Genomic DNA, 15672 nt, shown 5'->3' with positions numbered 1-15672 from the left:
CATGTAGATTAGGCTACCAGGCATAGGAAAATGAAGCGGCGATTTAAATAATTGCCGCTTCATTTAAATTTACATGGCTGCCGCGCTGAGCTGACAGCTGATCAGCATGATAGTCTGGACGCGCGGGTGCCGACATCAAAGGTATTTGTCGACCACCCAGGTATGCCTCCTGGGATGAGGTTTATCTGGGTGGTCGACAAATACCTTTGATGTCGCCACCCACGCGTCCAGAATATTGCGCTGAGCCGACCAACAACTGATCAGCTGTTTGTCGGCTCAGCGCGGCAGCCATGTAAATTTAAATGCATTTTCCTATGTCTGGTAGCCTAATCTACATGCCTCTGGCGACAGAGGAATGTAGTCTAGACGTACCCTTAGGTAGGTCACTTCAACATATGGCTTAAAATTATGAGATATATCCACTGCTGTAAAGTACCTTGAGATCTATGGCTGAAGTATGCTGCAGAATCTTCCAAATGTCTGGACTGAGGAGATTTAAAGACAAATATTTCTGTTTATTTGCTACTCGAGGTCACTAAACCAAAACAGATTTTAATATTGTGGGCTAAAGAAAAACATTTCCCTTTGTTTAAAGCTCGGTAAATAATTTCTCCTTTGAACTGTAGATTTTCCCCACTCCTTGTAAAAAAACACCAAGAGAATTTGTACTTTACTAAAATGTAAATTATTAGCAATGGAATTCTCTAAACTACTTAATATTGAGAATGGTCTGTTTTCAGTATGAGGACTAGGGCTCCAAAGGTTAACACTGCCAGCTAACTCTAAAAATACCATTTGAATTTTTCATCCTTCTGGGAGTGTACCTCAGAATGAGCCTGGTGTCTCCATAAAGTTGTTTCAAACTTAAAACAAAAACAAATAAATCATTGGTTAGGTCTGATGGTTTTTATGCTGTTATACAATATACAGGCTAAGTATAAAAACAAACATTTGAATAGTTCACTTTTTGTGCAGTGTATTATTTTTTACACCTTAGTAAGGCGCTTCAAGAGCCTTGTTCAAAAGGCAACATAGTGCAAAGTATTAATTAGTGTAAGATTAATAGGAACCATTCAATTTCTAAACACCAAAACAGGAGTCTGCTTTCTGTTAGGACAGTGTTTGTACTCTCTCCATGAAGACTTACAAACAGTTTTTCAATCAGTGTTTTCTTTCCTACTCACCCACCAGTTATATACTCGTGACCATTTGACACTTAAGAATTACGTAAGGGGACACAAATCAAACTACAGGATTAATAAAATAAAATTTGTTGGGAATTTTCTAACGGAGAGAAATGTAACAAAAATATGAACATGGTTTGATCAGGACCACCTGAAAAAAGTTCTCTCATAGGTCATCTTAACACATATGTACATCTGCATTATTTTTAATCTGCCGTGAGAAGGGCTTTGTCATGAAAGTTGGAGTCTGTGTATGGAAATGCTACATACACATCATCAAAACTTCAAAGGAACATTGCCATTTTAAACATTAACAGCCAATACATGTTGCTGGAGGTTTATAATTAATATATCTTTTCATTAAATGTTGATTAATAATGCAGACTGTAGCCTGTGCTTTTGTCCATATACACAGTTATAGTAAATGGAGTAGTATTTAGAAGCAAGCAGTCAGGTATACCTAGATTTGGCCACAGCTTTTAGTAATTATATACTTTGCAATATGAACAGAGAATCTCAGTTGTGTTTCACTGAAATAGGAGAATCTATTGCTGACAGATCTGGAAAAGATTTGGCATGCATGAAGCATTAAAAGAAACTTTACTGCGATGAAATTATGTTATTTGATCACAGTGCATAAAAAGCAACAGAGTAATAGAGCATCACATCAATCATTTCACTTAAACAGTTCTGTCTGTCCCTGGATGCTTTCGGACCACTTTACTTCCATTGACCTGATCCACTGCTAATGTTTCAACCTCTGGTGGAGTCTGGGATGTTGTTACATGGTGAATTCGATGTGCCACACCAATATGTGCCTTGTGTTGCTTCTCTTTTGCTGGACTTTGTGATTCTCCTGAAGTGCGTTCTGAAGCAATGGGTGGAATAACTAAAGGCCGTTCTTTGATAAGGTGGATCTCTGCAGTTTCCCTGGCCAATAAAAATGGAGTGGGATCAGGCATAGCATCAACAGGCTCTCGCAACAGCAGCTTTCGGCTATCCGATCCTAATCTATAGGCCTCTTCGAATTCTGGGTTTAGCGGTGTTGATAGACTTTTTTTCATTCTGCGTCGTGGGGTCTCAGGTAGCTTATCTTTGGGAGGGGCTGGCTTGTAGCTGGACAGTACTGGACTTCCAGATGGGGTGGCATCAGAAGTTCCACTTACACTCATAAGCTTTTTCTTGGTAGCATGCAGTTGTGATGTCAGATATGCAATAGTGCTTGCTCGCTGCTCTAGTTCACTTGACAGCATATTTAGCTTATGGCTTTTCATTTTTAACTCTTCTAAATACTTCTTTTCTCTTTCTTTGATGGTGTTTTCCAGCACCATTATCATTGCAGTTTTCTGTTCCAGTTCCTTTAATAATTCATTATTTTCAGCCTCTTTGACTTTCAGCTGAGCCTCAAGTGCTTCACATTTCCTTTTGAGTTCATCACTTCTTGAATTACCATTCTCTAAAAGAACGGGAAAAGTAGTTTCAAGCTACTTATAGCCACTGGATAGAAATCAGTAATGCAACTCCTTTCTTTAAAACTAATTCTCAGAATGTAAGAATTTTTGTTAAGGCTAACTTCTGGAAATACACTGACCACTTCATAGTTTAACATCTTAGTTTAAAAAATTAGATATAAGATCAATGCCATACTTAGGATGCAGTTTAGGATGAGGAAGATACCCAGTTGATAATATCAAGTTGAAATAAAAATGAAGATAGCTCAGTTATTCTAGGAAAGTAGGAACAAAAATAGAGATCAGTAAATCTTGGCTGCTGAATACAGCTGAACCTCCATACTCTGAGTATCCCTCATCTGGGAACACATGTGGTATGGTGGAGGAAGCAGCTCTGCCTTCCCTCCTTCCCCCATCAGCTGGGGAAATGGCAGCACACAGGTCAGCTTCCCCTGAGGCATAGCAGCAGATGGTGGTGCCTGGGAGCAGCAGGGAGTAAGGATGTTAAGAGCCAGATAATTGGTATCAACTACATAATTAGTCGATAAGGGGAGGCGCTCTGTCCCAGCTCACACAAGTCCAGGAGCTACTTGCACTGTGGAGGCAGCCTGGCTCCAACTACATGTAAACTGCAGAGCTGAAATGGGGTAGGTCATGGATCTGGTGCAAGCTGAAAGAGAGCTGGGATTGCTGGGGGAAGGGAGGAGGTCTGCATTTTAAATGCAGTAAGAACTAGGTGGCTATTACTACATTTAAGATCTAGGCCACAGCGGTCCCAAGAAAGAAATGGAACTAAAAAATAAAGGTGTGGCTAGATAAAGTAGGGACAGCAGGGTGCAGACTTGGCTCCCCAGACCTCAATCGCCAGCCCTGTCCATGTCCCCCTTGTCTCACAGATTCCATAGAGCAAGAGAGACACCAGGAAAAATCACTGTCAAGAGAACCAAGCAGAGAAGAAAGGTTTGAACTACCCGTGGCGGGGGCAGGGTTTGCACCCCTCACCTGCCTCTCTGCCACTCCACACCCTTCCCTCCCTTTACCCCTCCCTGTGGTTGAAAACATAGTATCTCTGATCAATCAGGGCAAGTGTGGGGAACCTTTTTTGGTTTGGGGCCACTGACCCACAGAAAAATCAGTCAGGGTCTGCACACAAGAAGCAAAAAGGGGGGAGGGGAACCTCACTGATGTTGCCCACAACTGAGAAGAAAGACACACTCCTCACATTACTCTTGTACACCAGAGCATTGGGGTATCCAGGCAGGTAGATTTTGGATGCTCTAACCCCATGTGTGGATGGTGGTGGTGCTGCTGGAGCACCAGTGCAGGCTCCTTAATGCTGAGGGGTGGGGCTGTGGTTCAGTTTCTCCTGGGCCGGGGCTAGGGTGCTATTGTTAGTACGATGGCTCCAGCTCCAGCAGCCGCCACATGGCCCACGCTAGCCACAGCTCCAACACTGGGGAAGAGCTGAAACTAGAACTAAGGCCATGTAAGGAGGTGGACGGGACTCAAATTGTTAGTGCATGCCCAAGCAGTCATGTACCTTAGAGGGAACTATGGGGCAGGGTCAAAACCTGCCTTGTATGGCTAGCTCAGGATTTGCCGACACACATATCTAGCAAAGGGCCTTCAAGCCCCCTCATTGTGTGATTTATATTGAGCCTGCATTTATTTCCAGGACATCCCCTGATGTCACACTGCCCAAACCTGTTGAATAAACATCCTCGGTTTGGTTCAGCTAATTTCCAACTGCACAGCACCTCTATTTAAAATGCAGAGCTACAGCAGTCCCAGACCAGGGCTCGCACTGGGCCCAGTAGCCCCAATCCATGGAGGTCCTAGTGGGAAACTGGGACCCCCTGCGGACAGGGGTTGCTGCCAAAGCAGCCTCCCCTACTCTCCCCCCAGCTGCTGCCTCTATCAGAGGTGGGGGAGGGGGCAGGTGGCACCGCTGAGACGATGCTGGGGGGAACCAGCTGTTAAGTCGGCTCCCCCCAGCACCTGCTCCTGTTTCCCCACCTTTGCTGCCTCTATCAGAGGTAGCAAAGGGGACGAGGGAGTGGAGCAAATAGTTGACTTGACTACTCAATAAGTTTAGGCTTATTGGATAGTCAACTACTCATTTACATCCCTAATGGGGAGTGTGGGATCCACATGTGCCCAGACCCTACAGTCCTCTCCTTGGCCCAGCAAAATCTTTAATACAGCATACCCTGTTTCCCTGGATTGCCATATTAAAGAGGTTCAAGTGTACTCTCAAATTTAAGTTGTTTTTCGAAACCTGCTAGGTCACCAAGAGTAACAAAAATTCATTGACATGACAAGAATGCCTGGCTGTACCACATCAGAAAGTGTATATATGTTATGGTAAGCTAGTGGTTGGAAGAATGCTCTTGAAGTCAGAACTTTTGGGTGCTATTCCTGGCTGCCCCACTGACATGGTGTGACATCTCACGGAAATCACTTAATCATATTTTCATCTTACCCTTATGTGAGAGAGGCACAATCACAAATGTTTAACACACAGGTGTGTTGTGAAGCCTAAATGTTTCTCTGTTTCCTAGTCCAGAGGTTATCCCCTGCAAGCACTAACACTCTTTAAGTATCAGCAACTGCTACGCTTCACATCTGAAATGCCTAGCAGGTTTCTCCAAATCTGTGATGCAGCTACAGTATTTGCATGCTTTCAAGAATGTGATTTATATGCAGAATGACACTATTTATAGTTTTGTATTGTACTGAGTAGAAGGAAATGAGGGTTTGGTGTTAAAGCACAGACACTGAAGTCAGCAGTTTCCTGGTGCATCCATAAGGATGTGACCCTGGGATAGGAATACCTCCCAAGCATTCATAAATTAAGCCTAACAATTTACAAAGCATTTTGGGACCCTTGGTTGGAAGCCATTATAAATTTTAAGTGAAAAGTGTTAGTATATACTAGTGCTTTTTTACAACAACAAAAGCCATTCACAAACATACCAAAAGATGGAAGATGTTAACCAGAACATTAAAAGCATCACATGCATTCCATTTCTTACCTGCCAGGTCAGAACTTTTCAGAGTCAGTTCATAAGTCAAATCTAAAAAATAAAATTAAAAAAAAATAAATGAGTTTTATTTTTTGGATATTGCTTCTGATTAAAATAGAGAATATCTACAACAAGTCTAGAACTATCTTGTGCATTCATAAATGTTTCTACAGATTGGACCTCACTGATTTGACACCCAGCAAGGGAGTCTGCTGGACCAGGAGAAATTGTTTCTCTCCCCAACAGCTGGATTCCAGTTGGTTCCACCAGCTTTGCTGCCCCGCCAGCCTAATGGGGTCCAGCAGCCTCCTGGACTTCTCTGCACCACCAACCCTGCAGCCTCCACCAGCCCCAATGGCTGAGGGCTTCTCTACCCCAAGGACTCTGGAAGCCCTGCTGGACTCGGCCGGCTAGCAGGCTTTGGTTGCCCAGGCTCCAATGGCTTTGCTGCCATGTCAGATTCCAGCAGCCCCATGGGCTTTGCTACCCTACCAGCTCCACAAGCTCCAGCAGCCCCACCAGCAGTGGGCTCTTTTGCCCTGACAGCCACCAGTAACCTTTGCCGCTGGCACAGTCTAGTCCAGCAACTGCATAGTCCTGCTGGACCACAGATTTTGCCAGACTAGAGAGTACCGGACCATTGAGGTTCAACCTGCAATAGCCAAAGGCGGCTTCAATAGATTTTAAAAGTCAGTGCCTTAATGAAAGCTATAGAAAATGCCTCACAACTATCACTTCATCCTACAGATGCAGGTGTTAAGTTTTGGATTTAATTTGATTGAATTAAGTGTTCTAACATGTTTATTATGTAAATATTTAAAATTATTCCCATGACTGAAAGTGAAAAATAAAATTTGTTCTCTCCAATTTTTCATTTATTAGCAATTTTTGCCATGGACTAATTTAATAGTTTTTTTTGCTTAAATTCAATACACATTTGTATGCTAATACCGTGGAATATTCTCTCAAAAGCTGTTGACTGGACAAAGCTTTGACTAATATATGACAGGGAAAAATCCTGAACTGGCTGGGAATACACACAGGTTCGTTTTGTGCAGGTATAGTAATTCATATTAAATGGAGCCAGTAAAAATGTCAGCATGATCTCTGGTACTAAATCAAAATCAGTTTTCACTAAGACATTAGATCTGAGGGCAAGTTATAGTTTTATTAGACCATACATACATTTTATAAGCTCTTAAACAGCAATGCAATAGAATTGCAGCATTACAAAGACCTTAGGAATGGCGGTTGTTTATAATGCCAAACAAAATATTATAGTTGTTCTTTCAAAAGTTTATAACTGAGCATTGACTTAACAAAGCTTTGAAACTATAATACACAGAAGAAAGTGCTGCTTTGAGTAGTTTAACACAGTACTCTAGTGCCTCTTTTATTCATCTTTGCTGCTGCCTGATCGTGCACTTATGGTTTCAAATGAAGTGTGTTGTCGTCTGGTTAATTCATAACTCTGATTTTCTATTGTACAGGCAATCCCCGACTTACACGGATCCGACTTACGTCGGATCCGCACTTATGAACAGGGCTTTTCTCGCCCCGGAGCTCGCAGGCAGCGGGACCGCCCAGAGTGCACTGGTCCCGCCACCGCGTCCTCCGGGGCGAGAAAAGTTGCTCTGGGTCTCCCTGGTGTGCTGGGGAAGACTCCCCAGCACAGCAGGGAGACCCGAGCAAAGCCGCACAGGCGGCGGGACCCTGCCGCCTGTGCAGCTTTGCTCCGGGGCAAAGGAGCAAAGCCGCACGGGCAGAGGGGTCCGGCCGCCTGTGCGGCTTTGCTTGGGTCTCCCTGCTGTGCTGGGGGGAACTCCCCCAGCACAGCAGGGAGACAGGAGCAAAGCCGCAGAGGCGGCAGGACCTCTGCGCCTCTGCGGCAGGACCTCTGCGCCTCCGCGGCTTTGCTTGGGTCTCCCTGGTCTGCTGGGGGGGGAGGGGGCGCAGCTAGTGCGCCCCCCCGCCCCCCAGCACACCAGGCTTTTGTTGCGGGACGCCTGGGGTAGAGCAGCTGGGGTGCTGCCGGGTTGGTCCTGCGGGGACCTACCCGGCAGTGCCCCAGCTGTTCTGTCCCAGGAGTCCAGATTCAGCCGCTGTTGAAACTGATCAGCGGCTGATTCCAGGAAGCTGGGGGCAGAGCAACTCTGCCTAGGGCTTCCTGTAGTCAGCCGCTGATCAGTTTCAGCAGCGGCTGAATCTGGAGCCAGTTCCGACTTACATACAAATTCAACTTAAGAACAAACCTATAGTCCCTATCTTGTACGTAACCCGGGGACTGCCTGTACATTATTATTTTCTATGATAAATTATAACAGAACCTTACTTTGATCTAATGGATCCACTGCAGATTACTATTTTAGCAAAAAAGCCAATGAACATGAAACAGATATCAGAAAAAACACATCAGAAAACAGACTCTTCAGTTACTCTAACAACTGTACTAACTTATGACAATAGTTTGTGTACTCAGAAATGTACTTAGATCAAACTATGTACAACACAGGAGACAATGTTTTATGGAGATTTCAATATTAAGAAGTGGAGTGAACCTCTTTTGTGATTACTAAAATATAATACCAACCTTCTTTCAGAAGTGCAGATGGAAAGATAATATTTGATTACTAGCATGAAACAGAATTTCAAATGGCTTCAGAAAGGAGAGGACTTGGGAGTGAAGCTGAGCTGATGAGTATTCATAGCAACCCTGCTGGCGATACTTATGTAATTACCTGTGCAATGCTGTTGCAGTCGTCGAATTTCAGCATGCAAACCTTTGAGGGTGTTAGCATGTTCTCGTTGGAGAAACAACAGATTCTTTTGGGCACTGTGCAACTGGTTCTCCAGGTTTGAAGCTGCCATACTGACATCTAGGAACCTGTTATTTAAGAGGGTCAAAGTTATAAAAGCACACAGTTACCTTGCAGAGTGTGAGTCTTACTCAAACTTGGATGAATCAAGAGCAATTCCATTAATGTCAATGGAGTTACACTACCTTAGAAGAAGCATAATAGCAGAATCAGGCCCACAGAGAGTAAAAGGCATTTCACATTGCCTGTTTAAATCATCTAATGACACCTATTATTGGAACTGGTCATTAACATTCATAGAAAGTCTGAGCGCATTCCAGGCAACTGCCTCCATGCTGATAGCTAGGGGCAGGGAAACTGGGTGCTCATTTGTTTGTAGATAACACATTTAAAGGATTAGCTCCAGACAGGCTTTAAAGCATTAATCCCTTAACAAGATAGAAGTGGAGTTCCAAGAAAACACAATAGTATATGTCTGTTTTACTGTGGACTTTTATTCACCTCTTGAAGCACAGGAAATCAGGCACAAGCACTAACTCCCTCTGTACAAGAAAAGGAAACAGCACTGATGTGCCCTGTACCCAACTATGCTGAAACCTTACTACATGAACTCCAAGCGACCAGCAAATCACTTGCCTTAACCTAAAGTTTGAGCCAAATGGTGCTGGAAACTGCAGGGACTGGCACACTTTGAAGCAGTTATAATGTTGCCTAATGGAAATTGACTTTTGTTCAAATGTACCTAATGGAGGAACCTGTGCTAAGAGAAGACTGCTTGAGGAAAATGTTGTATTAGTCTGTCTCTTATGGCGCTGCATTACACATCCATGCAGCTTCCTGCAGGATCCTTAGTATTGGAGAACAGCCTCCCAGCATCTCCATACAAGACAATGGACCAGTGGGAAATGTCAGTTAAAGAAAACATGGATCTGTTTCTGGTACTCATGCAAACATTAAGGTATTGAATTATACAGACTATAAGGAAATAGTTATCTAGGGCTTAGATCTGCCTCGGAGCACTCACATTCAGGTGAAAAAAGATAATTTTCTGTGGCACTGAAGAGGTGGACTTGGCTAACAAAGTGGCCCCTTCTGACTTTATAATCTAAGAATAGTACAACATGAGTAACATCTACAAAACACTAAAGACATGTTTGCGCTATCATAATAACTGCAACTCATGAGAAAACAATAAAGATTCTAAAAGTGACCACAGAGACTCCATTGAGCATGGTGTAATCAAGAACAAATCCAAGATGGTGCCAAGGGCAGTCATGGTCTCCTTTTGGAGAAAGGTGTTAAGGCAGTGGTCAAGGGCCAGGCTGATTCTTGAGATTATTAGAAAAGGACATTCTGTAGTGTTTTAGTCCCAGGGTAATCTGCACAGAATAGTTACCAGAAAACAAAAGTGATAGTATGCAATGATAAAGTCACCACACCATCATTTTATATGAGGTATTTTGTGATCTTAGCCCATGTTTCCAACTGCACTTTAATACCTGTTAGAGGTTTCAGGAAAAGGGTAACATTCTGCACACATGGAAGCTGGGCCAGGAATTGCATAGTTTTGGGAGGAAATAATGTCAGAACACCAGCTTCCCAGAGATCAGTTTCCCTGATTACTTAATGCTCCAATAAAAAAGTTGCAATATCAGTAAATGCCCATCTCAAAGCCAAGCAAGATGTGTAGCTATCCAGTGCTGCTGTACTTAATTGATGCATTTTGATTTTGCCAGAACCTCTGCAGTGACTTTACAATGCCTAACACTCTATATGAGAAGTTTCTTATGACTTTGTTTTTGAGAAACTCTAACACCTCCATTGTTTGCAGCAGGTTTTGAAGTTCTACAGGAAGAATGCTCTCAGGTTAGGGAAATGCCATTTGTTGGTCCCATGAAGCTGTTGTGGTTTGATAAAGTTATACAGGTTTTAAAATTATTGGATCCCTTCTCTTCCTTGCAAGCCTCACAAAAGTTTTGGTACCTGTCATAATTAGGAGTGCTGACCAGCACCTGGTGACTAAGGGTTAACTTCTGTACCTAACCAAGGTGTCCGGCAGTGAGTCAATAACAATGCAGGTAGGAATTTCAAACTGGAAAAGAGGGGTTTTTCTTTCTCTCTCTTGTTTGAGACCAGAGCAGTTTCTCCCAGCTATTGAGGGAGATGGGAGACTTTTCTCTCTCCAACAATGGACTTCTTAAAATGTGTAAGTAGGGAAAAGTTTAGATAGTCCGTGAGGGTTTAGTGTTTTCCTTGTTTCGGAGTTTGGAAATAATGTCTGGGCTTGCTAATCGCTTTTTTCTCTTTTGTAATTAAGTCTTACGGCCCAGGGTTTTTTTCCCTGAGTATCTATATCAAATGGTGGCTCTTTCTTTCTAGTCAATTTACTATGCTTGCAACTGTAATTTTGTTTTGATAATAAAATATGGACTCCTTTTTCTAATTAACTGGTAGTGGTTGATTCTTGTGTCCTGGATGGTTATCTGCGTGCCTCTGACTGAGGGGTCAGCTACCATAGACTGTAGTTTGGTTTTCTCTTTTCTTTTTCAAGCTCTTTTGGGGAAGAACTTGGGGTACCCTTGGGGTTGGTTTCAAATGTCCACCCCTGTTTGTTTGTTTTATTTTGTTTTATTTTATTTCAAAAGCATTTAATGGTGGCAGCAGATCCCCAAAATCTGGGTATTAGGATTTTGTGGGGGGAAGTTTTTGTACCAGAGCCTGTAGAGACAAGGTTTTGGAGTGCTCTTGCAGGCCCCCAACTTCTGCATTTGTTGTGCCAGAGTGGGAAACAGCCTTGACAGCATCACACTAAAATAATAATTGGTAACAAAAATTCTAAAGAGCTGATAAATCAACTCCCTATACTGGAAATGCATGCGGTTGGTGTATGAGAGCATGAAACAGGCTCCTCCCATGTTGCCATGTGCTTTTGGGAGCACCACAAGGTGCAGAAGCTCCCTCAAAGTCCGAGAATGGCAAAACAATTTTCACCTTAGCTACCTCTGAACATTCCCTGCATCCAACATATGGCTCCATGAGCCCATACCCTTACTGGGACAACAGTCTTCTCTTACTGCCAACTGTTGTAGTTAGCCCTGTAGCTCAAGTGACAGACATCTGTGCTGCAGAGTCAGGGTACTAATACTGGAGACATATGATGAGAGGTATCACAGGTTTTCATAACAGAATTTGTTTAAACTCTTAACTCTTAAAAAAAGTGTGAAAGTATGAAAAAAAGTCTGTTATGAGAACACTAAAGTAAAATACTCAAGAGTTAGGACATGCCAGATTTATGGTTGCCTATGCAATCTTGTTTTTTCCCCTTTTACCCTATGCATTGCGAGTATGATACAATATTTAGTTACATTTGGGGTACAGGATAGATAAAAAAGGGTGAAGAATTAAGATCATCTTAAGTGCCCGAAATTAAAAATAAAAGGTTTTTTTAGGTATGTAATTAGTTTTAAAAAACATCTTTAATTGGGATCATCAATAACAAATTCAGTTAATGAAATGGATTTTTTTCCTAAAAATACACACACTACTTTCAGACTTCAACCCCTCACCGCAAATTAAGAACTAGAGGTTTCTGGAGCCTCTTGAATCCAGTTCATAGGTCAAAAAACGGGTCTTGCTTATCTCACTTATTAGCAGAACTGAAATATAAACTGTTCTGGAGTCAGCTGAAGGCTGATATTCCCATGGAAACAAGAGTTGTCTGGTTAAAAATGGGGTAAAGAGGTTTTTTGGGAATCAGTTTCCATGGCAATGAGAGCTTTCAGCTGATTTGCCAAAAACAAAACAAACCAAAAACCTGCGGATTAGAATGGCTGATATACAAAAAAAATTCTCAAGTAACACAATTAGTTCAGTCTTTGCTGAGGTGGGCGAGTAATCTTGCCAGCACTGGACTGACAATGTACAATGTTAGTAGGCAATACATCAAAATAATAATGATACAGTACATAAAAGCAATGGAAAGTTATCACACAATAATGAACAAAGCAAAAGACTTCTGGGCTGGACAAGGACAAAATTAAGCTATGGGTGATCATGCTAGTAAACCTGAATTTCAGTAAAACGGGATTGGTTCAGTAAAACCATAGATGCTTTGCAAATGTTGAGAGTCACTCTGTTGCCACCACAACTGTATTTTGTCAGAGCCCATAGGGTCAGATTATATTTTTAAATGTACTTTTCAGCTATTTTAGTGACCTTGGGGCACCATTAATTTGAAGCACTGTCAATATTCCAAATGCATTACCTTTTCAGAATGATGTAGCCTACTCTGCAAAGCCAAGATCAGCCAGATAAAAGCTTTACAGCATCATCTGATTCTTAAGTGCTCATTGACTGAATGCAACAGCAGAATGCATTAGAGACAGTCTCCAAACATGGCAGGATTTTCTGATATGGTTATAACGGTTTACACTCTTTAAAAAATTGCAGCAGCAGATGGGGACTCAAACAGAACTTTTGCTAATATCATCAATAGGTTTATTTGGTTAATTTCAGTGTGTAAAAAGAAATGTTTTTGTGAAAGACCGGGTCTATAGTTAATATCCAGAAATCTTTCCTATCATAAGCATTACCAACAGCAGCTTTGTGCGTACAGGTTAAAGTAGTGGTCCCCAACCTTTAGAGGCTCCCGGGTGCCCGGGAGGTGGGGCCACTCACGCGCCGGGCACCCGGGAGGTGGGGGCCACTCACACGCCGGGCGCCCAGGGGCAGGGCCGTGCGTCCGGGGGCACCCCAGAGGACTGGGATGCCCTTGCACCCAGCGCCAGCGTATGCCCTAGGGCCGGGGCCGCCTGAGCGCCTTGTGCCGTGGGCCTGGGGCCGGTGCCGCCACCCGAGCCATGCGCCTGGGGCCGGCGCCGCTCGAGCCCCGCGCACCCGAGCGCCCGCATGTGCCCCAGGGCTGGGGCCGCCCGAGCGCCGCGCAACCAGCGCCAGTGCGTGTTGCACGCCTGGGGTCGGTGCCTCCCGTGCGCCGGGGGCGGGGCCAGTCCAGGTTGTCGGTGGACGCACACGAATGCCCCGGCAGGCGCCATGGCGCCCGCGGGCACCGCATTGGGGACCACTGGGTTAAAGTGACGAGAAAAAGTTTTAAGAAAAAGTAAGAGGCCTTAGATACAAAACAACAGAAGAGATGTTCAGAACATATAAACCTTCCAAATAAATATATTCAAATGAGTACTGTATGTCAGAAAACAAGACAACACAATGGGATTTCTTCATATCTACCATACAGTAGTATTATTACACACCAGAGTTATTTTTTTCATCTAACTCCCTTAGGTTTTAAGGATCACATTGGGATTATTTAATCTCAGAAGGAAAAAATAAAACAGATTAGTTTTATGAGCCTAGCAGGAAATATGACATCAGAAATTGACAATATGGACCCAGCACAAGAAGTTAATCAGGGAAATCAATGGAATTTATGCATGCATCTGACAAAGTGGGTCTTTGCCCACGAAAGCTTATGCTCCAACACTTCAGTTAGTCTATAAGGTGCCACAGGACTCCTCGCCGCTTTTGCAGATTCAGACTAACACGGCTACCCCTCTAATACAATGGAATTTAATGCACAAAAGTTTCTGAGCTACCAGCCCCTCTCAGATAAGCAGTTTTCTCCTTCCATGGGTGTGTGGGCACCTTGTATTGCTACGCTCAGTCATACCTTCTTCCAAGACCGATTGAAACAACCCCATACGGTCTCTGGAAAAGAAACTGCATTTTTTTCTAAATGTGGGAAAATATCACTCTCTATAAATAAGAGGGAACTTTATGTCTTTGGAAGACAGAGTCACTGTATTGATATAATAGCTACCTGCCCTTTGCAGTGTAGAAATATCACTGTACCCTAATCTAGATGACTTTTCCTAGAGCAGCAGTTCTCAAACTGTGGGTCAGGACCCCAAAGAGGGTTGTGATACCAGCACAAGCTTAGACTTGCTGGGATTCAGGGCTGAACCCTAAGCCCCACTGCCAAGGGCAAAGGCTGAAGCATAAAGAGGTTGCGGTTCAAAGAAGTTCGCAAACTCCTGTCCTAGACCAAGAGGTTGATGAGGAGAAGAAATGGAAAAAAAAAAATCAGACCACTGACAGCTTCTCAGACACTGGTTGATTAATCATTCATCTGGCTCTAATTCTGCAATATGTTTTTAGTTAGAGATCTGTTAGCTAATGCACTATCCATCTTGTGATATAGGAAGAAAGTTGTTCACATTTACTCGTCAGGGAAAAGAATAAAAAAAATCTTCACTTCAACTATCAAGTGGAAGCCAGTTAAATAAATAGTATAAATTATTATTTTCCTGGGTTGACAGCAAATTATTTTGAACTGCTAGGCACACAGTAACTGAACAGGATGCAAACTTGACTTGAAGTGGTTGTTATAGATGATAATTCCAAAGATTCTGAAGCTGATGTTCCAAACGACAAATAAATGAGTGGATAAACCTGAATAAACATGGCTATTTAACAGCGTGGACCTCTATTACTAATTCACTTAGCCTGTGGTTGGGCTAAATTTTCCAGATCAAGATGATCACAAACTAAGAATATATTGAACATTTCCTACACTTCAAGAGTATCACAAGCATGGAATTAAATGGGGAACAGCGGGAAGAGGTTTGAAAGGTCAAGGCCTGATACCCCACAAGAGTGCAGACTGAATAAAGATTCAGAAAAGAACGAGAGACAAAGCACACTATGTTTAGAAACAATCAACATTTCTATTTGATGCCTTTGAAGCAGCTCATTCTTCATGCTGCATACATAGCTTGTTCTTTATACTTAGCTTCTTATCCTAGCTCAATAAGGTTTTGTTCTTTGCATTGCCCGGGAATGTTTGTGATCTGGAAATTATTTACTGCACTAAAGGTATTATTGAATAGGATAATGTGGTCACTAATACTTTTAATGAGGAGTTCGCCCACAGTCAATAGAAAAGAACTGAACAACTGTCCCCTACTAAGAGCACTGTGACTAATACACAAAGAGTGCTCCTTCACCTTCATCGTCACTCTGCTTTTGATCAGGCATTAGCCAAAGAACTACAAATAGTATTGAAACAAAAAGATTAAGTAAAATTTACCTTAATGAGATTAGGTATTGCATGGTTAAATATTCTGGACGAGATTCTGAGTATTCAGTGCAGTTATTCCCATTTTACAATGTTATAACG

The 15672-nt window shown here is 42.8% G+C and overlaps 1 protein-coding gene across 2 annotated transcripts in view; it reads right to left on the bottom strand.

Annotated features, from left to right (window-relative positions):
• Positions 1-891: 891 nt before the first annotated feature.
• CCDC92 (coiled-coil domain containing 92) overlaps positions 892-15672 on the bottom strand; it is a 29249-nt gene continuing 14468 nt past the window's right edge. For both annotated transcript variants that reach the window (XM_075898524.1, XM_075898525.1), the window contains 3 exons: positions 8400-8545; positions 5671-5712; positions 892-2640 (listed from right to left, as the gene is read on the bottom strand). In XM_075898524.1, the coding sequence (XP_075754639.1) occupies positions 1865-2640; positions 5671-5712; positions 8400-8545 (964 nt within the window). In that variant the 3' untranslated portion in view covers positions 892-1864. The remainder of the gene's footprint in view (positions 2641-5670; positions 5713-8399; positions 8546-15672) is intronic.

This window comes from Pelodiscus sinensis, chromosome 15 (genome assembly GCF_049634645.1).
Source record: "Pelodiscus sinensis isolate JC-2024 chromosome 15, ASM4963464v1, whole genome shotgun sequence".
NCBI classification, from domain to species: Eukaryota; Metazoa; Chordata; order Testudines; family Trionychidae; genus Pelodiscus; species Pelodiscus sinensis.
Note: the sequence above shows the minus strand (reverse complement) of the source record. Positions and strands in the feature narration are given on the sequence as shown.